The sequence below is a fragment of the Siphateles boraxobius genome, unplaced genomic scaffold, assembly GCF_051911475.1.
Source record: "Siphateles boraxobius isolate OS27281-9 unplaced genomic scaffold, OSU_SipBor_1 9, whole genome shotgun sequence".
In the NCBI taxonomy this organism is placed as follows: Eukaryota; Metazoa; Chordata; class Actinopteri; order Cypriniformes; family Leuciscidae; genus Siphateles; species Siphateles boraxobius.
In genome coordinates, this window is record NW_027509219.1 from 32,475,765 (window position 1) to 32,500,179 (window position 24,415).

At 39.7% G+C, this 24,415-nt stretch overlaps 2 protein-coding genes across 2 annotated transcripts; one reads left to right on the forward strand and one right to left on the reverse strand.

The window, feature by feature from the left end:
• The first annotated feature begins 5,752 nt into the window (after positions 1-5,752).
• neflb (neurofilament light chain b) lies at positions 5,753-8,781 on the forward strand. The gene is made up of 4 exons (XM_077224434.1): positions 5,753-6,982; positions 7,228-7,352; positions 7,491-7,816; positions 8,122-8,781. The coding sequence occupies exons 1-4, from the start codon at positions 5,969-5,971 to the stop codon at positions 8,340-8,342; spliced, it is 1,686 nt and encodes a 561-aa protein (XP_077080549.1). The 5' UTR covers positions 5,753-5,968; the 3' UTR covers positions 8,343-8,781.
• Positions 8,782-10,567: 1,786 nt separating this feature from the next.
• On the reverse strand, positions 10,568-14,073 carry nefmb (neurofilament medium chain b). Its single transcript, XM_077224306.1, has 3 exons — positions 13,037-14,073; positions 12,166-12,290; positions 10,568-12,078 (listed from the first exon to the last, which is right to left on the reverse strand). Exons 1-3 carry the CDS (start codon positions 14,039-14,041, stop codon positions 11,085-11,087), a joined length of 2,124 nt encoding a protein of 707 aa, XP_077080421.1. The 5' UTR covers positions 14,042-14,073; the 3' UTR covers positions 10,568-11,084.
• Between the last annotated feature and the right edge of the window lie 10,342 nt (positions 14,074-24,415).

Below are 24,415 nucleotides of genomic sequence, written 5' to 3' on the forward strand. Positions count from 1 at the left end.
TGAACAGCCTTCTGCCTTTTAGTCATCATGAAATCAAAATTGACAATTTTTTTTATAGAATATTGCAATATTTATTATAAATGAATTATCTTTTTTTTTTACATTCACGTGTCCTCATCCATCTGTTATCAAAATAACTTCCTCTTGCAGCAACACTCACATGGGATCAACTAATAGCAAACCACAACCATCCAATCAATTCCCGATTGACAAAATCAAGTCCCGCCCTGTAAAAGCCTGTCTTATTCACTACCCATCCACTGGCAAACTTTACCAGGTGTTACAGACACTAGCTTAGCATGATGATTCTCCCACGTTTCATGTTGTTGTGTAATTTTGTAAAAAATATATAATAATTTGATGAATATCTCTAAATATCTGTGAGTTTATAAAGTAACAATAGTTTGTAAGGTTTTAGAGTTAAAAGGGTTTAATGTGTTTGATTTTTTTGTGCCAAAAAAGGCTATCTGTTAGCATTCCTATATACCGCTGTAACGTTAGCTGCTAATATTAGTGCAGACTGCAGAGCTTAAAGGGACTATAAGTAACTTTTTAGGTAATTTATAATCTAAAATCAATATTTTTACTCATAAATATGGCCCCAATGGTGTTCAAATACCTCTGCCAATTATCTGATTTATCCTCGTAAACGAAGAATTTATTATATTTATATACATGGGACGGGTAAGTCCACGGAGGCTTCCATGTAGATCCGCCATGTTGAAAAACTATAATAGCAGAGAGGGACAAAAAGTACGCCAACGCGGTTACACAACGCGTTTTCGTTCAGAGCCAGCGTCACGTAACTGAAAGCAGCAGAAACGGAGGAGCAGAGCAGAGGCGCTTGTCACTTTTATTTTTAATGGCGGACCATACCTATGCCGAGCCACTGGATAAGAAATCCTCTTCGCCAAAACAGACCAAAAAATGATCGTAAAAGGAAACGTGACCTGAGGATACAAAAAACACAAGTGAATGTCAGGATTGCTTTTTCCCGGTTGAAAGAGCTAATACAGGAGAAAGAATTCATAAGAGACGCTGAAGTCCTGCTTTCTCCTCGACAGGTAAATCAATGTTACAGTCTTAATTACAAGTTTTTTTTAATTGCTTGGTTGTTTACTTGATTATATAGACAGAATAACATTTACATTCAATATGTTGAAAATAACCGAGGTGCTGAACTGGCTGTATTGCTAAATTCCAACTAAACAGTGGCATCTATTGCCTAGGCTGATAAGAGAAACAAACACGTATCGTTCTTTTACTGGTCAGCTTAAGAACTGGCTAATTGATAATCAGATATGTGCACATTAGACTACTGACTGCCTACTGAAAATTGTTGCTTGCTAGCAGATTGTCTTGTGTCAAACTTGGTTATCTCTCATTTTTTAGCCTATGTTGTGTGCTGATGTTGCTTGTTACTTATTGTTGTGTGTTGTACTTGTCGTATCATTTCTTTTCTATGTTGTCATTATTTGTGGACTGTAAAAAGTCATTTTTTGTTTTTATATCTTGATTTTAGGTTGCCTTAATAATAACTGGCCAGGGACAACAGATGAAAATTAGCCTGTTGAGCTAACTCTGGCTCATTTACAGTTATTTTACTGTTAATTAATGAGCACTGTCCCTGTAAAATAAACCAATAAATGAAATGAAATGAAATGAAATTTACAGTTAAAAGTTAAACAGACGCATTGAATAATACAGACGCATAAATTCTGTATGTAGCACTTGTACCTGCCGGGCATCTTTGTCGTCGTTGTATTGACTCTCACTCTCCTCTCCCTCGTCGTCCACCTCCTCGCCTAGATCCCACTGATCCACTGCCTCTCTGTCCTCTTCCTCTACCTCTACTTCTTCCTCTCCCTACTGTTGAATCATCTGATGATGATGATAACAATGCACATACTTCAAAAAATATAACGAGTAAACAAGGCATAACTACTAATTACAATAGTTCATGTTTTTGACACTCATTACTTCATACTGTAACATTCGTTTGTTCGTTGTGTCAATTTGAAGTTTGTTTGAAATAACAAACCTGTTCACCCGAAGGAAAAGATGTTGTGGCATGTTTATCATAACATATTTCATTATTTGAGTGAATATGCTCCCATCAAACATCACAGGGACACTAAAAGATATCAGTCAAGTTAATTAGCTGCTTCTGTGATTCGTAGATGAAGCAAATATCATATTGGATTACTATATCGTGGTATGTATCAATTACTGTGATGCAAAATTACTTGTTTCAGCGATGTCATTTATTTTTTATCATATTTATACAATACAATGCAATTTTATTAAAGGTTCAGTAAGCGATTTCTGAGTAACGCTGTTGAAAATATAAATCAACACTTTAACAATTTTGGGAATATTTGCTAGATGTCTGTTCTGTGTGTGCTGGAAAAAAAACTGTAGTTGTATAGTTCTGGCTGGGTAAATAGGAGAAAAAACAAAGTGGATCAGACTGATCCATGGTGCTCCAAAACACTATTGTAGCCAATCATCAGTAGTGGACGTATACACTCATGATGTGGGAGAAGAGAGAGCGAGAGAGCGAACAAGTGACATTTGTAGAAAGACTAGTAAGAGGGATAGCTGAGACATTACCAAAAAGGAAACGGTCAGAGAAATATAATTGGAAAAAGGGTTATGATCAGGCAAGATCTTTAGGACCCATGTTAATATTAAAAAAGCGTGCTGGAGAGATGTTACAGAGGAGGAATTAAAGGGGTGGTTCAGGATTTTGGACATCGGACCTCATTTCCAAGTTAGCCTGGGTGTTATTTATCAGTGGAGACAGTTTTCAAAAAATTTCCTCCAGTCCTTCCAGTTGCATAGTTCGCCGGTGCTAGGCTAGCGCGAGTCAACGGTATCTGCTAGCCTGCCATTAAAAACAGTTTTACCCACTCCACAGTACACCAAAAGCAAATAAATTATAACGCCAGACTATCGATGTAAATGTCTGTTGAGAGAATAATTTTAGAAATCAAAATTACCCTTTCATCGCATTGCAATAGTTATACTTTGTTCCCTGTATTTATTATCACAGTCTACAGTAGCGTTACAATCACGTAAGTGTATTTCCCTGCTGCTGACACTCAAAACTACATAAGCAGAGTATATCACCATGTTGCCAGTTCCTTTGTTTACGTCGAATGTTTCAATATCGTTGTTCAAGGCTACTACTAGCCAGCTAGACGTCCCGACTGTAGTGCGCTTCTGTTCTGCGTTTACTTTTCGGCGCAGGACTACTAACCGGAGCAAAGTAAAATCCCGCTGCTGTTGAGAAACTAGTTCCTGTAAATGTAATGCGATCATTGAGATGCAAGAGTAGTTTGATTTCTAACATTATTCTCTCAACAGACATTTACATCGATAGTCTGGCGTAATAATTTATTTGCTTTTGGTGTACTGTGGAGTGGGTAAAACTGTATTTAATGGCAGGCTAGCAGATACCATTGACTCGCGCTAGCCTAGCAGCGGCGAACTATTCAACTGGAAGGACTGGATGAAAATTTTTGAAAACTGTCTCCACTGATAAATAACATCCAGGCTAACTTGGAAATGAGGTCCGATGTCCAAAATCCTGAACCACCCCTTTAAGGCCTGAAAACGGATGCCCGGGTTGCTTTGTTTCTGCTCGATATGTGGAAACAATAGTTTTTGCTATATTTCACAGAACCAAGATATGCTTTTGTATGCTGTTGTTGTTGATTCACAGCTGATTAATACACACTTGTGCGAGCTGCCTGATGCGCCAGTTGTTAGCGGTTGCCTGTGTTGCATAGCGTGTTTGTTATTTTGGGGGCGGAGCAATGAAGGGAGGTGTGTTTGTTTGAGTGTTGATTTCAAATATCAACAGTGTTTCTCAAAAAATTGCTTACTGCACTTTTAATCCCTGAGACTTGTCAACTACAACTTAATATTTAAACATTTTATATATTAATTTAAACCTGAATATTTAACAAATCAAGTGAATGCTGTCATTGTTGTTAAAAACCTGAGCTCCTGAAATACAAAAACAAACCAATAATATAAAACAATAATACACTATTATAAACTACAGTATACACAATTATACACTATTATAAAAAAGTGTTATAAATTGTTTATGCTTTCTTGTTGTGGTCCACTTTTGAGCTTTGTAAAATAACTGCAGGCTTGAATTTCTGTGTTTGTGTGATGTTGAATGATCTAGGGATTCTCACTTCTCAGTAGCAACCTGTGTGTGTTACTTTGAGAGCAATCATACATCTGTTGTGTTTTATTTTCATTTTATAATCATTTATAATCATTAGTCATTTATGCAGTTGTCATTTGATTTATCATTTATTCATATTCTTTTTTGACTTACATTTATACTTTAATCATTTATTAATCTTTTTTTGTTATTAATATTATTAACATTTTATGCATTTATATTTTTATATATATATATATATATATATATTATTGTTTAATCTTATGATTGTGTGGTTTCAAGGGATATTTGTCTTCATGAGTAAGAGAGGTAAGAGAATGTCTCCATTTCAAGGTTTTTAATGTAACAGGATGATGTTGTGAAGCAGTAATTATCCATTGCTTTGCCCAAAGACCACTGTTGCAGAAATATGCTTTTGGCCAATGCCTTTTTCGGATATGTACAACATTTGACATGATGGATGTCATTGGAGAACGCAATAATGATATATTTTGTTTTATTTTCTTTATTAAAACGAAATGCAATGTCAAGGCCATAAGAGTTAAAAAGCAGTGCCCATTTCCTTTGCTTGGCATAATAAGACTTGTTGAATTTGTTTTGAGCTTTGAGAATGTTCAATAAACTAATTTTGTCATCATCACTTCATCTCCAGCCTCCTGCATTAGCTGTCTGGCTGTTGAAGAGAATTTTGCAATCATGAAGATGTTTGTCTGATATTTAAAGTTAACTGTTAAGCAAGAGTAACGAAAGGGAAAATGAAGTGTGTATAAGAAGGTTGCTCAAAAATGTCCAATAATCTAAATGCATTTCTGTTAGAATCTATTAAATTGTGTGAAATATTGTTCTTTGGGGACCTATTTTTTGTGATTGACAGATTATTATTATTATTATTTCAGGTTATTGTGTAGTTGTTGTCAGTTTCTTCAATGACTCTGCATTATTTCAAATCGATGCAACTCTGACTTGGATTATTTCACAATACCTTCAACCACCACTAGAGGGAAGCATTTACGTGTGTAAATCCTTCTGTTAATGTTTATGTGCAGTTTTTTTGTAAGATTTGCCTTTAGAGCATCTGGTGACTGAGATTTTAGTGGCCTGTGCAGCTTAATATTGCACGGGCCATTGAAAAGCCTTTCCTTCACACCAATTTTGCCAAAATTTTTAGATGGCAAAAGTGAAAATATTATGCAGATTTCTCATCACACAACTATAAACAGTTTAGATGAAAAGAGAACTGCTGGGAACTAATATTAAAGGCTCAACTGAACAGCTATATCCCCTTTTAGATCTGTACAGTGAAGCCATACATGATTGTGTTTTTCCTCTGCGAGCTCTTGAAAGCTTTGTCCTCATTGCCCTCTTTGCTGTGCTCTCTCTCTCTCTCTCTCTCTCTCTCTCTCTCTCTCTCTCTCTCTCTCTCTCTCTCTCTCTCTCTCTCTCTCTCTCTCTCTCTCTCTCTCTCTCTCTCTCTCTCTCTCTCTCTCTCTCTCTCTCTCTCTCTCTCTCTCTCTCTCTCTCTCTCTCTCTCTCTCTCTCGCATTGCCTATCCATTTCTGTAATTCACCCCTCCACTCCTGAGAAACCCATCCCAGCCCGCACTGAAAGGTAATCGATTCATGCTGTCAGTAAAAAGCTCTGCGTCAGAGTCTCTCCTCCTGCTATAAAAAGCCTTGCCAGTGGCGCTACATCCTCGCAGACCTCTCTCCACAACAGCAGCAGCACTGCGGAAACCTCTGCTCTCTTCTCTCTTCAACAACCATGAGCTCAATGAGTTACAACCCCTATCTCCCGTCTGTGCAGCGGAGGCGCGTGGTGGTGCGCAGCGGGACGCCCTTCGGCGGAGCAAGCAGTCGTTCTCGATCTGTCTACTCAACCTACTCATCCCTGTCCCGTGCCTCGGTTCTCTCCTCCTCTGCAGCTCTGCAGCGTTCAGAGCTGGACCTGAGCCAGGCTTCTCAGCTGAGCTCGGAGTTTAAAGTGGTGCGGACGCAGGAGAGGGCCCAACTCCAGGGCCTCAACGACCGCTTTGCCAGCTTCATTGAGCGTGTGCATGGCCTGGAGCTCCAGAACCGTTCCCTGGAGTCAGAGCTGCTCCTGCTGCGCCAGAGGCACTGCGAACCCTCCCACCTCAGAGGTCTGTACGAGCAAGAGGCGAGGGAACTGCGCGCGGCGGTGGACGAGGCCCGTAGGGAGCGCCAAGCGGCTCAAGAAAGGCGGGACCGGCTGGAAGACGCACTCAAGGACTTGCAGAGTCGCTATGAAGAAGTAGTCCTGGCCCGTGAGGAAGCCGAAGGCCGGATGGTTGATGCCAGGAAAGGGGCGGACGATGCAGCGTTGGCCCGGTCTGAGCTGGAAAAAAGAGCCGATACTCTACTGGACGAGCTGGCCTTCCTCAAGAGGCTCCATGAAAGCGAGATCGCTGAGCTCCAAGCCCAGGTGCAGTACAGCGCCCAGGTGTCGGTGGAGATGGAGGTGGCCAAACCGGATCTCTCTGTGGCTCTCCGAGACATCCGAGGTCAGTACGAGCGCCTGGCTCAGCAGAACATCCAGGCCGCAGAGGACTGGTTCCGCGGGAAGGTGAGCACCATGACGGAGGACACTGCCAAACACACAGAGAACATCCGCACCGCTAAAGACGAGGCCGGGGAGTACCGTCGACTGCTGAAATCTCGAGACTTGGAGATCGAAGCATGCCAGGGCTTGAACCAAGCTCTGGAGAGACAACTGCAAGAGGTCGAGGAGAAACAGAGCGCAGAGATCGCTGAGCTACAGGTCAGAATCATAATCACATGTCTTCAATTTACATTTATGCATTTAGCAGAGGCTTTTATTTGAAGTTACTTACATTGTACTCAAGGCACACATTTGATCAGTTCTTGCTGTCCCTGGGAATTGAACTCATGACTTTGGTTTTGCTAGTGCCATGCTCTACTGTTTGAGCTACAGGAAGGCTAAATCCTTCAATAATGCTCTATATGCACTGTTGTACTCAAAAATATAAACTTTTGTCTGGACAGGATAACATCGGTGACTTGGAGAATGAGCTAAGGTCCATGAAGAGTGAAATGGGCCGTTACCTTAAAGAATATCAGGACCTTCTCAATGTGAAAATGGCCTTGGACATTGAGATAGCTGCTTACAGGTTAGTAATGTCAACTGTTGCATTTGATATATAACCCCAATCAATTAATATGGGTTTTACATTGATTACATTTGATCCTTCCTAATCTTGAAAACTTCTTTAGATCCTTAAATAAAAAGTTTATTTACATTCCAACAGGAAACTTCTAGAAGGAGAAGAAACCCGCTTCAATGTGGGCGGTATTGGCGGTATGTCCAGTGTGTTTTCTCCCTCCATCGCTGCCACTCCGTCTTTCGGCCGTCCCGTGTTCTCTGTGCAGGCCAGTCTGACCTCTGGCGCCCCCTATCTTCTGGGAACCAGATTGATGAGCTACTCCGCCATTCCGGATGAGATTATAGAACCAAGTCAGATGCAGGAGGCTGGGACAAGTCCCGAGAAAGAAGAGGAGGAGGAGGAGGAGGAGAAGGAGGAGGTGGTGGAGGAAGAGGGTGAGAAGGAGGAGGAGGAAGAGGAAAAAGAAGAGGGTGAGGATCATTTGTTTTTTATATAAAAATTATATATATTTAAATTGAATTTATATAAAAATTGCTTCTATTTATTATGTTTGACACATTGGTGCATGTACAGTAAATTAAAATTATTCATATTTCCCCCCCATATTTTCCCTTTTGTTTTTATTTATTTATCTTCATTTAGTGAAAAAAAGTTAATTATAACTAGAATTTTTATTAAACTTTTTTATTTTTATTTTGTACCTACATTTTTTTGTTAAAATGTGTTTATATATAATATATAAATTCTATCTATCAATATTTGTTCTCTTTTACAGGTGAAGAGGGAGCAGAGGAAGAAGGTGAGAATAAGGGAGAACAGGAAGAGGAGGAAGAAAAAGAGGAAGGAGGAGAGGGTGAAGAAGGTGATAAAGAAGAAGGGAAAGGTGAAGAAGAAGAAGAGGAGGACAAGGATGATACAGGAAAAGAAGAGGAGAAAAAGAAAGGAGACGAAGAGAAAGAGAGTAAAGCTGAGAAAGTCAAGCCGAAAGAGAAGTAGACCCACTGGACCAAACCCCTGGTGCTAGCTGGAGGTGATCAAACCTCGTGATCAAACCTCGTTTATCTCACACATGCAGACGTCTCGACAAGTTTACTGTGTCCTGCTGCTCTATTTCACATTCAGACGCAAACTAGAATAATAAATGCAACCATAGAGATCGCCTAAAGCCAGAGTAGCCTATGCATGAACACATGCCTTATGTTTGCGCTTGGCAGGGAAATTGTGATTGCAGGTTTCCTGTGTTGGTTTAATTGATGTTTATTTATTAAAATGCAAACAAATGTTATTATTTGAGCATTGTGTCTGTTTGCCTTCAGCATTAATCACACAATCAACTGCCTATGCTAACACAAGTGTGCTTAGTATACAAAATGCCTTATACCAGATCCTCAAAGAAAGGCTAATTGCCTACCAATAAAATCTTGACAAACCTCCTTAACCTAGTGCGTTACTCTGTGTTGTTGTTTTTCTGCCTATATTCTTAACTGTGCTGTACACTGTACGCTGTTAGTAGTAAAGAATAACTAACTACAACAAATAATGTGGCATGCATAATTCAGCGAGTGGTGTCTAGCTATCACTTCAGAATGTGTTGTCGGAACTCGTTGATTAAATGTTTGAAACGAAAATTTCTTCCGGTTCATTTGTAATGCCAGACATTAAAGGTTTAGCACAGGGCATTGTGGGATACGATATACCATATGTGCTCTGCTCTCTCTATATATATCAGGCATTCTGTAGAAATACTGAGAGAATAGTATAATCTATTCAGGCACACTACGGCCCACTAAAGCTGCAAGTACGGAACCATTAACTCAAGTATAGCGCTGGATATTGATTATTTATTCATGACAGCTGTAATCAATATAATGCAAAAACCTCAGAGCTCAGCTAAGGTAATTCACTAGACTGATGTCATGTGACTATTTTGTGTCCATTCAGCACAGAGCAGAGTCCAGGAAAAGCACAGCTTATGGTTCTAATACACATATACACGAGGTGAGTGTTGCATAGTGGTTCAAATCTGGGCTGTTAACTGGGAAGGTTTAGGTTTGAATCCACTGGAGTTTACCACTGTGGAATAAGTGTGTTGGATAAGTGTGTCAGCAATGCACTGTCACCCCAGATGTGATCCTCAGCCATACCCGGTGGTCAGCACAAATCTCTATTGATTTATCATTTGAATTAGTGTGTTTTAGCATACAAATCCAATTACTGCCCTCTCAGCGACATCCTCTCGCACAAATTCAGTTCCCTGATGATCCAGGACTCGGCTCGAGCTCGAACAAGCCAGTGAAGCGCATGTTCTCCATTATCCTAATTGACAACTAAACGCTGACATGCAGTTACACTAATGGAGGGGGTTTAGAGATGGTCTCCTCTAGATTTTTTATTTATTTATTAATGTCCACGGTGTGATGAAACGTTTGTGAGTTAAGTCATGCTTCATTGTCATGCTAGTTGTCATTCTTTCAATTTGCCCAGGTGGAAAAAAAAGAAGGGTTTATTGCCAACTATCAATCTTAGTTTACATGTAAAGGACTTTATCTTCTAGTGGAAGGATAATGAATGGTTGTAGTACAAATTTGTGATCTTAATATCGTTATTATGTAGGAAACATTTAATGAATGTAATAAGATAGATGAATTAGATATACAATAAGGGAATGCAATGGTAACTTTGCTGGGCATTGTGTCTAACAAGGCCCTTTATCCATATGACAATACATATTTTATTGGTAAATGTATCATTAGGGGTACATGTGAATTTTCTATGTTGAAATGATATTGATTTTTGTGATTATCACCAATCATCTTTTTGTGCTATTTTTTTCGAAATCGTTGCAGTGTAAATGTCCATAATATTTTTATTCAGAAAGAATGCATGAAATTGATTATTCTGTTCCACAACAATATTAAGCAGAACAACTGTTTTTAACATTGATAATAAGAAATGTTTCTTGAGCAGCAAATCAGCATAGGATCATGTGACTCTGAAGACTGGAGTAATGATGCTGAAAATTCAGCTTTGATCACAGGAATAAATTACATTTTAAAATATATTCAACTAGAAAACAGTTATTTAATATTGTAAAAATATTTCACTGTTTCTACTGTTTTTTCGATCAAATAAATGCAGCCTTGGTGAGCATAAGAGACTTCCGTCTTATTGACCCCAAACTTGTGTGTACAGTAGAGCATGAATGCAAACACACTAGAAGCTTTGTAAGGACTTGATGAGCTTTTATTGAATGATGTGATATTGCAAAGAGCAGCACCAGTTAGCTTTCACAGTATCATTGTTAACAGCTTTTGTGTTTTGCGTTAACAAACCGACTCTTATCATTGGTTCAGTGCATTTTGTCTTAAGGCAAGAAGTATACAGATGAAATGAAGGAGTTTCTGCTCAAAGTGCGCCTGCGAATTACGATATTGTTGTAGCACCATTATTGCCAAACAGCTGCTGGGGAACTTCACGTCACTGTGAAATCTCTCGTTAACAGAGATGGTTCAAGTCATTTGCAGCGTAATGTATTTGTACTTTAATTCAAACGCGCTATAATTTCTGTTTCAGACGCAACAGCTCAGCATGGCGACGTCCTCCCAAACCACACATGCAAGTTAATCATTTAACACGCATGCAATTATTTTTGCTAGCTGCGTCATTTTCACATTTTGCATCAAATAGAATTATTTCTAACAATTGATTATAACTAATTTCCCATCAGAATCATTTGCATCAGTCTTTTCCTTTGATTTCCTTCTCGGCTTGCGGAGAGACTTTCTCCACCTTTTTGGTGACTTTCTGTTTCTCCTGAGGCTTTTCCTCTGGCTCCTTCTCCTCTTCTTTCTCTGCGTCTGCTTTGCTCTGCTTGCCGTTGGTGATGGTCTCCACTGTTCTGGTTTGGACCTCTTCTTTCGGACTGGCTTCCTCTTTGGCCGGGCTCTCCTGCTCACTGTTGCGAACGACTTCCTGTTTTTCTTCTTGCTGCTTTTCCTCTGCTGGGCTTTCTGGTTTCTCTTTTTCTTCACTTACGGGGGATTTCTTTTCGCCTTCCTCTGTATCGCTTTTTTTGTCGCTCTTCTCGGAATCGGCCTTTGTCTCCTCTCCTCCAGACTCGTCTTTCTTCTCTTCATCTCCTTCGGATTTGGTCTCCTCTTTCTCGTCGTCTTTTTCATCAGCTTCTTCCTTCTGCTCATCATCTTTGGTTTGTTCTTTCCCTTCCACCTCTTGTTCTTCAGCGCCCTCCTCCTCTACCTTTCCTTCTTCATCTTTGTCACTGCCTTCTTTCTCTGATGTTGGTGATTTGTCTCCACACAGTTTTGTTTCCTCAATCACTACCACTTGTGCCTCTTCCTCCTCACCCTCTTCTTCCTCTTCCTCCTCAGCCGCATCTCCTTCTTCTGCTGTTTCTTCCTCATCTTCTCCTTCCGCTTCCTCTTCTTCTCCCTCAGGAGCGGCGGAACTCACTTTGGCCTGACTGGCGGCAACAATCTCTTCCTTCTCTTCCTCCTTTTCCTCCTCTTCACCTTCACCAGCTTCTTCTGCCACCTGATTTGCTATCTCTGCCAGGTCATCATCGATGTCACTCTCTCCTTTAGTCTCCTCAATGATCTCCTCCACTATTTTATGTTTGACCTTAGAGGATCTGGGCTGGCTGTACGCAAACGCAGCGCTTGAAATACTTCCAGAGACGGTACGGAAGCGCGTCTCCTCGCCCTCCAGTAGTTTCCTACATTTCAAAGAGAATGGTTTGTCATAAATCAAACAAGACATGAAGAAGAGCAAAAAAAAGGTGTAATGTTCTGCACAACTCTACCTGTAAGCTGCTATTTCAGCATCCAGAGCCATCTTGACATTGAGCAGATCCTGATATTCCCGAAGATGACGAGACATTTCCCATTTTGTTCCTTTTAGATCATTTTCCAATTGATGAATCATTTCCTGTTAAAGCAGATGTGATAAATTCATTAGTTTACACTTAAAATTTTACTGCAAGAAATTCTGACTCAGTATTGTCTAAAAAAATTGATTTAAAAAAATATATTTTTCCTTAGGAAACAACAACATTAATAAAAGTTCTTATTTGGTGGCAAATGTTCTCATTGTACCAAATAGCATCTGTTTTATGATTTGTTTTGATAATTTATATATAAATGGCCTGGCAGAAACACAACAAACCACTAAATTGATATCCTGCAGCACTAGTAAATACTAAGTATCACGCGCATTGCACGCTACGCATAATTACGCACGCAGTGCGCAACCACCTGTGAAATAACGGCTGGGTTTCAAAACCTAGTAAGCAGTAATTTTGGCCATCGTGGGTGCTTTCTGTTTTGCAACACAGCCATGTGCATTTGCTTCCATTTAAGACATTTTAATTGATAAATAAGTAAACTCTAAAAACAAAATCCATCGTTCATATTATGAAAAAAGCAATTATCTCACAGGTGGTTTGCGCACTGCGTGCGTATTTACGCGCAACGGTGCAGTGTGCATACTTACATTATAGCTAGGGCTGCATGATTTCTGTCACATCTGATATAAATTAAAAAAAAAATTATTATTAATTTTATATGAATTAAGTAGTTATAATTTATAATAATAACTTTTTATTTATATTATTATTGAATTAAACTTATAATGGATTCGGTTTTAAATGTTTTATTAGGTCTTGATATACTGACCTGATAACTGGCAACGTCGGTGTTGTGGCGGTCTTCGATATCATGCAGCTGCCTTTCCAGTGAATCTTTGGTGCCTCGAAGAGTCTCCAGTTCAACATTCTTGGCTTGGATCTGACGGCGGTAGTCACCGATCTCGTCCCGTATTGACTTTATAGCATCCTTGTTCTGTTCCGCGGCGTCCGTCAGCATGGCATAGCGGCACTGGAACACCTCTTCAGCCTGCTGAAGGTTCTTGGAGGAGAGCCCGTCCAGTTGTGCGCGGATCTCCCGAAGCGCAGAGGTGATGTCGGTCTTCTGGAGGTCCCTCATCTCCACCACCGGCACCTGCGCGGCTTGAAGCTGAGCCAGAAGCTCGCTGATCTCCTCCTCGTGGTTCTGCCGCACGAAGTCCATTTCGTCCACAAGCGACTGGACTTTCCTCTCCAACTCGAGCTTCATCAGAACCGAGTCGTCCTTGTCTTTCTTCATCCCTCGGATCGCAGCCTCCATGTGCTCTCTGAGCCTGGATTCATCTTCGTAGCGCTCTCGGATCCGCTGGAGATCCTCATCCATGTGGTCTGTGTCAAGCAGGATCTGCGCCTTCTCCTTGTGGAGCTGCTCCAGGGCGCAGCGCAGGTCTTGGAGCTCGCGGTCGTACCCATCGCTCTGCAGGGACTGCGACAGTTTCTGCTGCTTTAGCGCTTGGATCTCAGCCTCGAGCTGCTTGTTTTGCTCCTCGAGGAAGCGAACCTTGTCGATGTAGCTGGCGAAGCGGTCGTTGAGCCCATGGAGCTGCTCCTTCTCGTTATGGCGCGCCGGGTCTCCGTTGAGTGCCGCGCTCAACTCGAACCCTTCCGGAGACGCGAGCACGGAAGGACTGTACGCAGCTCTCGATGCAGTCACATTTGCGGTTCTTTTGAAAGACAGAGGACTGCTTTTAGCCCAAGAGCGCATAGTTGATGACGGCTGGCGGATAGTCCGTGTCTCCAGAGCTCTTCGGCGGGAGGAGGTACCTATCATGTCCATGTTGAACGGTGCTTGTGAATTGGTGGTGTGATGAGGGCATGGTGTGTTCGGTCCTGTACTATTTATATGCGCTTACTTTGTCAACGAGGCAGGAGCACCACCCTCCCCTTGGAAAATCGATGAAGATGGAGGAGGACCTTGGGTCGTTGGGTTGTTCAGCAATTCACCTCAGTGGTCGAAGTCTTTTAAAATTGTTTAAAAGTTAAAGTCAAGAGGCTGTGACTTTCTGCATCACATGGTGTTTAGTGCACGTGATGCACTTATTTTTAATGTATTGCAGATACGACTTTATCCACCCTATCTATCTATCTATCTATCTATCTATCTATCTATCTATCTATCTATCTATCTATCTATCTATCTATCTATCTATCTATCTATCTATCTATCTATCTATCTATCTATCTGTCTGTCTGTCTGTCCCAATTCTAACTTATGGCATGTTTGCTGTGTCCTTTGGAGCAACCCCAAAAAGTGCAACTTTATTTGCCAATAAACGTGAATTTTGCTTCAAATTCAGTAATATCTTATTTTTTACTTACAAACTTAAATAAATTCAAGTATATTGCACTTGCAGAGCAATGCAAAGAAGAGAAAAGCAATTTGTGCAGAGATTTAACAAAATATTTGCAGAGATATAACAAATATTCATCACTGTCTAAACAATAAATATACACAGTACTTTTAAAATTAGATATTCCATGTAGTCTCTGCATTCATTTGCAGTCAAAAAAATGCATACATAATAATTATACGAGAATTATAACAGTTTTTATAAAAAAAAAAGTTTTTCAATATACAGATGAATTATAAAATTCAATGCTGTGGGACATGAAAGCACTGCTAAACACAAAATAAAGTAGCTTAATATATGCACTTCTATTAAAATTAAAATGAACATCAAAGACGGATAGAAAGGCTAAATACCAATATAATATTTATGGATAACATGTGTACCATGTTAACATTCACCTCTTTAACTGATCACTTTCTAATAAAGTGTAATTTTTTTCCTTTGCTTTACTAGACATTGACATTTTTGAATGTGTACACATGGAAATACGAAGCAGCCAATCCGCCGTCAGCCTCAGCTGATGCATTGAGGATTCGGCCTCTGTTGTCAGGAAGGTTTAATAATTCAGCAAAGTACCAAGGTTATTAGAAGTTTTCTAATTCATTTTAGAGTGCACAAGGGAGTCATTTTAGTTCAATGCTTAATAGAAAACCAAGGGCCTTGCTAAAATAATAATTATACTTTCTTCATAAGGAAGTACCCAAAGGACCTAAAAAAGCATCTTGAATACTGATATCAATTAAAAAAAGGGCGCAAATCACTAAGATGTTATGATATTAATATCATTATATAAGACCAATCCAATAATACTGCACTTCAATTATTTATCCAGATTATAGCCATGACGAGTAAAATGAGCAGACACAAACTGGAAGAAGTGGGGCATGATGGGAAATACTGTACACATATGTCAGAGGTTATATACAAAAAGCTTTTGCAAACTAGATCAATACAAATCATAGATAATCAATACAAAATCTGACAATCAGGAGAGGAAAGTGGCCTGTTGCTGATGCTCAAGATTTAGGGTTCAGGCAATATATAGCTGTGTGTGTGTGTGTGTGTGTGTGTGTGTGTGTGTGTGTGTGCGCGCGTGGGGCCTAGTAAACTACATTATGGGGACAAAATGTCCCCACAAAGATTATCCAAAATACTTGTTCTTGTGGGACATTTTTTTGGTGCCTATGAGGAAAAGTGCTTATAAATCATAAGTGATGTTTTTTTTGCAAATGTAAAGATGCAGAAAGTTGTGTGGGATGGGCAGGTTTAGGGGTAGTGAAAGAGGATAGAATATACAGTTTGTACAGTATAAAAATCATAATATGTCGATGGAAAGTCCCCATAAAACATCAAAACACAACGTGTGTGTGTGTGTGTATATATATATACAGTATATATATACCGGTATATATATATATATATATATATATAGTGTATATATAGCCTAGTTAGAGTTATATCCGCTATAATATGTTGAGCTAGCTGTTTGTGCATCATCTCTAGTAACTCATCCGTCTCATATGTCGTTGTTGACTCTGTGATCGGGAATCGCCTGCCGCAGTGAAACACTAGACGCTCGAATGTAATTGTAAAGCCCAACAAAGTTGCCTTTTTGCCGGTTATAAAATTGCACAGTCATGCTTTTAGACAGTGCGCCGGCTGATGTTTCAACCCAGGCTGCGAGCCAACAGAAGGGGTGCAGAGATGCTGAGTCAGCTCAGAGCCGATACAGAGGAACACAGCGGAGCTCCATTACTGTTGCACACAAATGGGAATGTAAGACAGATAGTAGTACACCATATACGCGTGTTTGTGTGTGTGCTGAAGCAGAAAAAAAAAAATGATGTGAAACATAAACATACTGGTACTAGAAAGAAATCTGTATCATTTCAGTGTGCAGAACTCTCTTTTCGTGAGGTTAAAGACATACTTGGACAACTATCAGGTGTTTTGAGTATTGCGTCTCCCACTGAACACTTCAGCATCCTCTCCTCCGTCAGCAGCTCTCCGGCATCGTGAGCGCCCGCACGGGCTGACAGCACTGTTTTTCCTGCAGACAGACACACACACACACACACACACACACACACACACACACACACACACACACACACACACACACACACACACACACACACACACACACACACACACACACACACACACACACACACACACACACACACACACACACACACACACACACACTCTGGTGGGTGTAAATCACAAGCTCCGCCCCTCTGCAGCACACCACTGCACACAGACTCCAGGCAGATATCTCATTTACAGAGCCGGACGGGTTCGATATTTTGGCAGCTTTGGAATTCCATATTAGAAACCGTGTTTGTGTCAGTCTATAAAGATAGTAAGCCTATTACACAAATACGCATTTGATTTTTTAAATCACGATGTGGACTTCCATTGACATAAATTGTTTTATAATGAGCTAATGATATTTTATACCCACTACCAATTATAAACCTTTTGCTTTTTCATCAGCACATTACTGAGTTTGTTTAATAAGCAGTTTTACTCGTGAGGACCATTTGCTGCACCAAGTGATATCATCAGATTTTACTAGTCTTGCGGGCAAGTTTAGTCCCTAAAAGTTTTAGTCCCTATAAAGTACACCAAACCGAAGTCTCTCCTTTTTTGCACATACATTCTTTAAGCTTCTTTAGTGGTATTTTCAGTTCCATGAAGAATCTTTAACATTCACAGAACCTTTCCATTCCACGCAAAGTTCTTTGTGGAAAAGTTCCTTAGAATTTTGAAATTCTTCACAGTAAAAAAAAACTAAAAAGTTCTTTGAGGAAGGAACCAAAAATAGTTATTTGGAAGGAAAACCTCCTTTTTGAACCTTCATTTTTAAGAGTGTATGATTGAACAACGTGCATTTACTTTTCAATTATAACATATATTATATAGCTATGTTTAGCCAATGTTTTACAGTTTTTCTCAGTCGCTTTGGTGCATTTCTCACATCATTATTCACATTAGCACAACCTGTGAACCTATGTGGCCAGACAGAGAGGAACGTCTGGATGTGCATGAATGATTTACAGTACCTACATTGTATGTTGTATGTTCAGTTCCAATATGTACTGCAATATTGTTTACAGTTGTGCACAGCTCTACCCAAAGGGAGTTTATGTTTATCACAGCATAAAGATGCATTTGAAGTGCTGCACAGGGTGTAAAATCTCGGTGCTCTTTGGTTGCTTGGGATAGTAATGCTCAAAATCAAAGTAATAATCCAAGGCACTCGAATTGTGTATACAAAAAAGTAAAAAGCCTTTATTGAATCATGGCTTCTATCATTAAAAATTTGTGACAGATACACCTACGCGTTGCGGCTATTGCCTTCGTCAGGGTGTGTGTAACAAACAAAGTCACAAGTGCATTTTAAATAGCAGTTCATTAATCTAAATAGTAAACACCTGGTCACACACTACGCAAGGTAACCAACAGGGAGCAGAATTCAACAAATGAAATAGTATATTGCATAATATCAAGCCAAATCAAACTAAAAAAAAAAAAAAAAAAAAAAAAAAATATATATATATATATATATATATATATATATATATATACACATACAAACACATACATATACACACACACATACATACATATATACACATACATACATACATACATACATACATATACACACATAAAATAAAATAAAAAATAAGAAAAATAATAGTAAATAAATAGAAAAAAAAAAAGAAAAAAAAAATTTAATTGAAATATTTTCAGCAATATCTAGATTACAGTATACAAATCAAAACATAACAATAAAATAGAGCAAAAAAACATCAAAATATACACGTCAATGGATGTATACATCTAATGATACACAATACGACTAATTTCATGAAAAATTTCACAGAAATGGTACAAAATCTAATTCTCCATTTAAACCTGGGAATGTGGTGGCTTTCAGTGAGTAAATCCAGAAAGATTCTCTTTGTAGTAACTTCTTAACCCTATCACCTCCTCTTATGGACTTGGGGATGTGTTCAATACCGATTATCTTGAGTGTATTCGGACTACCATGGTTTGTATCTCTGTAATGAATGGCCATAGGATATAGAGGGTTACAGATTCGAATGGCGTTTTTATGCTCTGATAGTCGTATCTTTAGTTTTCTAGTCGTCATCCCTATATAGAAACACTCTATCAACAAGCTGTGTTTCTGTATTGTCAAAAGGTTTGTCCTATGCCCCTATAAATACAGCCAAAGATTTTCAAACTAAAGTGGACCTATTCAAGTTTCATCGGAGTCTTCACCTGAAAGCTTTGTACTACACTTCTGAAGCAGCTACTCGTACCTATGACAAGAAGGCAACAACATTCAAACCCAAGTCAACATTCATGCCAGGTTTTTCTAATCCAACTTTGAACTCCTTCTACAAGAAAGTAATGTATGACATTGACAAGATCTTCACTTCAAAAAAACGAAAACAATATAATCTTTCAAAAGAAGAAGGAGAAGCTTTGAACTGGATTTCTAATAATGAAGAGCTAGTAATAAAAAGAGCGGACAAGGGAGGTGCTGTTGTTGTATGGGGCAGAGATCAGTATATTGAAGAAGCATTGAGACAACTTCAAAACCGTGAGTACTACCAGTGCCTGAGATCCAATCCAATAGAAGTAATGACAAATGAACTGACTGATATTTTATCACATGCTAAAGATGAGGGATGGATTTCAAAAAATGAATGTGATTTTCTTTCCTGTAAAAATCCTAGGATTCCTACATTTTATATGCTTCCTAAAATACATAAAAATCTTGAAAATCCGCCAGGGAGACCTATAATTAGTGGAAATGAATCTATTACAGAGCCAGCTTCAAAATTTGTAGACAGCTTTATCAAACCATTGGTTGGAAAACTTCCTTCATTTATTCAGGATACTACCCATGTATTAAATACCATTAAAAAGACTAAAACTACTGAATCATCTATTTTGGTGACTATGGATGTTGAATCACTGTACACAAACATAGACCATAAAGATGGACTAGAAGCACTATTATACTATCTGGATATGAGATCATCTACCGAAAGGACACCTGCATGTTTTATTATACAACTAGCGGAATGGACATTGAAAAACAACATATTTTTGTTTCAAGATAAATTCTATAAACAAATTAAAGGTACAGCTATGGGTGCATGTTTTGCCCCTAATTATGCAAATTTGTTTTTGGGATTTTGGGAAAAGAATTTTGTATTTTCTGACTTAAACCCATATTTAAAATATGTGGAGTGGTAGGGAAGATATATAGATGACATTATATTGATATGGACAGGATCGGAGGTGGATTTAATAGCTTTTCACGCTTATCTTAATAATACCAATGTAAATCTGAAGCTGAGTCTTGACTATTCACATACTCAGATTAATTTCTTGGACTTAAAAATCTTCAAAGAAAGTAGTGGTGCGCTGCATACTACTATATTTAGAAAAGAAACTGACAGAAACACTATATTGAGAGCAGATAGCTTTCATCCTTTATGGATGACCGAGAATATTCCTGTTGGCCAGTTCCAGAGGCTGAAACGAATATGTGATAAGGAAGAAGATTTTAACATCAGAGCACAAGACATGACTCAAAGATTTAAGGAACGCGGTTACAAAAATAGCGTGATTAACAAAGCATACAATAAAGTGAGAAACATCAGTAGAGACGAACTATTACAACAAAAACGTAAATCACAGGATCCAGATAACTCTGTATATTTTGTGACACAGTATAGCACTGAGGCAAACAGAATTAAGAAAATTATAAAGAAGAATTGGGAAATAGTTATGAGTGACCCTTATCTCAGGGAAGTCATGCCCGAATCTCCTTCCATTGCATTTCGGAAAGCACCAACAATTAAAGACAAAATAGTGAGAAGTCATCTTTCTCCTAAGAAAGCCAATACCTGGTTAAGTTCAAGTGCAGGAAATTACAGGTGTGGCAACTGTAATCACTGCGATAATATGATCAGGACAAAAACATTTAGAGACGTAACCTCTGACTCCGAACTGAAAATAAGATCTTTCATTAATTGTAATACCTCATTTGTGATCTACAGGTTAGAGTGTCCATGTGGATGTTTCTATATAGGGATGACGACTAGAAAACTAAAGATACGACTATCAGAGCATAAAAACGCCATTCGAATCTGTAACCCTCTATATCCTATGGCCATTCATTACAGAGATACAAACCATGGTAGTCCGAATACACTCAAGATAATCGGTATTGAACACATCCCCAAGTCCATAAGAGGAGGTGATAGGGTTAAGAAGTTACTACAAAGAGAATCTTTCTGGATTTACTCACTGAAAGCCACCACATTCCCAGGTTTAAATGGAGAATTAGATTTTGTACCATTTCTGTGAAATTTTTCATGAAATTAGTCGTATTGTGTATCATTAGATGTATACATCCATTGACGTGTATATTTTGATGTTTTTTTGCTCTATTTTATTGTTATGTTTTGATTTGTATACTGTAATCTAGATATTGCTGAAAATATTTCAATTAAATTTTTTTTTCTTTTTTTTTTTCTTTTTTCTTTCTATTTATTTACTATTATTTTTCTTATTTTTTATTTTATTTTATTTTATGTGTGTATATGTATGTATGTATGTATGTATGTATGTGTATATATGTATGTATGTGTGTGTGTATATGTATGTGTTTGTATGTGTGTATATATATATATATATATATATATATATTTTTTTTTTTTTTTTTTTTTTTAAATATATATATATATTTTTTTTTTTTTTTTTTTTGAGTTTGATTTGGCTTGATATTATGCAATATACTATTTCATTTGTTGAATTCTGCTCCCTGTTGGTTACCTTGCGTAGTGTGTGACCAGGTGTTTACTATTTAGATTAATGAACTGCTATTTAAAATGCACTTGTGACTTTGTTTGTTACACACACCCTGACGAAGGCAATAGCCGCAACGCGTAGGTGTATCTGTCACCAATTTTTAATGATAGAAGCCATGATTCAATAAAGGCTTTTTACTTTTTTGTATACACAATTCGAGTGCCTTGGATTATTACTTTGATTTTGGGAGTTTATGTTTGTTGTAAATAAGGGTGTATTTTTTCTTTTGCACAATGCTGTGAACAAATTAGAATTGCAAAGAGCATATGCAGTAAAATGTGAAACACACATATTCAGTGTATTGTACTCAGTTACCTCACTAAATACAGTAATGAGTAACTTTACTGTAGTTTTCAAATTGCTGTGCAAATAGTATATAGTGCTGTCTTGAGCATTTGCAGGTAGTGTCACCAAGATCTGACTTTTTTGAATTGGAAAACATTTACAGAGTAAACTGTCATAATGAAAACATGAAAAAGCCATTTGACATCTTGATGACACTGACACTTTCATTGACATGAATACTTGCTTTTGAGAAATGGGCGATCCATTTTGAGCAAGTGACACACTTTTGCAGGTTATCAACTAGGTTTAGCAGTTTGTACTGATTGTTTTGAGAACTGCATTAACTGTTGTGAAAATGTAAATAGTGATGTGAGAAATGCACCAAAGCGACTGAGAAAAACTGTAATAAGGGAAATAAAAACATTTAGCATAAATTATATTCTTTTTAGTTATATCAAATTATATTGTTATTCTTTTAACATGACAATGGCGTTTTGGGGGCCTGAAAACGTCCCGGGTTACGTATGTAACCCTAGTTCCCTGAAGGAACGAGACGCTGCGTGAAACGCTGCGGGAACGCCTCTTGCGTTGTGCGTCATGAAGCACGTATGGAATCAGCCCAATGGTGAGACGGAACGTCACGAGTGACGTCATCGACCAGGAAACTATAAAGCACACCCCTGAACACAATGGCGACAGCTTCTGGAAAAAGTCTGAAGCAAGTCGATCAAGGGAATGCCGGGAGTATGGCAACGACACGCAGCGTCTCGTTCCTTTAGGGAACTAGGGTTACATACGTAACCCGGGACGTTCCCTTTCAGGAACGTCGAGCTGCGTGAAACGCTGCGGGAACACTAATACCCACGTCACCATAAGAGCAAGTGTCCGACTGTGTGAATCAAAGATTAAATTCAGCCGAAAGCACCTGCGCCCCAGGGGTGGAGCTGAGGTCTAGGTCATAAAACCTGACGAAAGTATGCGGTGAGGACCAGCCTGCCGCATCACAAACGTCCTGGAGGGAGACTCCTTACAATAAGGCTTTGGAAGCCGCCATACTCCTGGTAGAGTGAGCTCGGGCAGCCAAAGGTGAAGGCTGACCAACCGACTCATAGGCAAGTGAGATGGCCTCAACCACCCACTTGCTCATCCTCTGCTTAGACACTGGGGACCCCTTCTTAGGTGGTCCAAAACAAACGAACAGCTGTTCTGATTTTCTCCACAGGGCAGCTCTGTGGACGTAAGCATCTAAAGCCCGAACAGGGCAGAGCAGATTAAGTTTTTCCTGATCAGATGATGTAAAAGGAGGAGGACAGAAGGCCTGCAGAACTATAGGTCTGGCCACATTGGTAGGAACCTTAGGGACATAACCTGGCCTGGAGTGGAGAAAAGCCTTCACCATCCCAGGTGAAAACTCCACACACGAAGGAGCAACCGAGAGAGCCTGAATATCTCCGATTCTCTTAAGAGAAGAAATGGCAAGGAGAAAAATAGTCTTCAAAGTAATAAACTTATCAGCAACTTCTTCAATAGGCTCAAAGGGAGCTAGGGAAAGACCTTCTAGGACGATAGCTAAGTCCCATGCTGGCACCCTCGTGCGGACTACAGGCCTCAGCCTCAAAGTACCACGAAGAAAGCGAGTTATAAATGGGTGTCTCCCCAGAGAGACTCCACTGAAAAGGACATGGTAAGCAGCAAGTGCCGCCACATACACCTTTAGTGTGGAGGGGGATAGCCCTGAGGAGAAAGGCTCCTGCAGGAACTCCAGCACTGCACCCACTGGGCAGTTAACTGGGTCCAACAGGTGTTCGCCACACCAAGAAGTGAAGAGCCTCCACTTCAAGGCATATAACCTCCTCGTGGAAGGAGCTCTGGAATGAAGGATGCTCTCAACAACCTCGGTTGAGAGACCAGCCCCTACGAGCTGGGCCCCCTCAGAGGCCAAGCCCATAGCTTCCACAACTCTGGGCGGGGGTGAAGTATCAACCCGCTCGCCTGAGAGAGAAGGTCCCTCCTGATCGGAATCTCCAGAGGAGAGCCGTCTAGAAGAGACACTAGGTCCGTGAACCATACTCGGGCCGGCCAAAACGGGGCTACCAATAATAGACTGACCCCGTCCCGGCGAACCCTCTCCAGAACTCCTGGGAGCAGAGCAATCGGGGGAAATGCGTACAGGCGTGACCTCGGCCACGCCTGCACCATAGCGTCCAACCCCAGCGGGGCTGGATGACTGAGAGAAAACCACAGTGGACAGTGTGATGTCTCCCTGGACGCAAATAGGTCTACCTCGGCACGACCATACTGCATCCAAAGGAGCTCCACCATCTCGGGGTGGAGTCTCCATTCCCCGGGCCTCGGCCCCTGCCTCGACAGGATGTCCGCTCCCTGATTTAAATACCCCGGGAGATAAATCGCGAGCCAGATTGTATAACGGGCGAGAGCGCAGACCCCCCTGATGGTTTATGTAAGAGACCACCGATGTGTTGTTGGACCGGACAAGAACATGATGACCTCTCAGGTCTGGCAGGAAGTGCTTCAGAGCCTGAAACACTGCCAACATCTCTAGACAATTTATATGCCAAAATCGATGATGGTCCTGCCACAGACCCTGG

What these genes read in the sequence shown, in the direction of transcription:
- neflb (XM_077224434.1), top strand. Translation starts at nt 5,969, where the DNA reads ATGAGCTCAATGAGTTACAACCCCTATCTCCCGTCTGTGCAGCGGAGG. An exon ending in CAGAGATCGCTGAGCTACAG is followed by an intron (nt 6,983 to 7,227) that starts GTCAGAATCATA and finishes TTGTCTGGACAG; the next exon opens with GATAACATCGGTGACTTGGA. An exon ending in GGAAGAGGAAAAAGAAGAGG is followed by an intron (nt 7,817 to 8,121) that starts GTGAGGATCATT and finishes TCTCTTTTACAG; the next exon opens with GTGAAGAGGGAGCAGAGGAA.
- nefmb (XM_077224306.1), bottom strand. Translation starts at nt 14,041, where the DNA reads ATGGACATGATAGGTACCTCCTCCCGCCGAAGAGCTCTGGAGACACGG. An exon ending in CCGACGTTGCCAGTTATCAG is followed by an intron (nt 12,291 to 13,036) that starts GTCAGTATATCA and finishes CTGCTTTAACAG; the next exon opens with GAAATGATTCATCAATTGGA. An exon ending in GCTGAAATAGCAGCTTACAG is followed by an intron (nt 12,079 to 12,165) that starts GTAGAGTTGTGC and finishes TTTGAAATGTAG; the next exon opens with GAAACTACTGGAGGGCGAGG.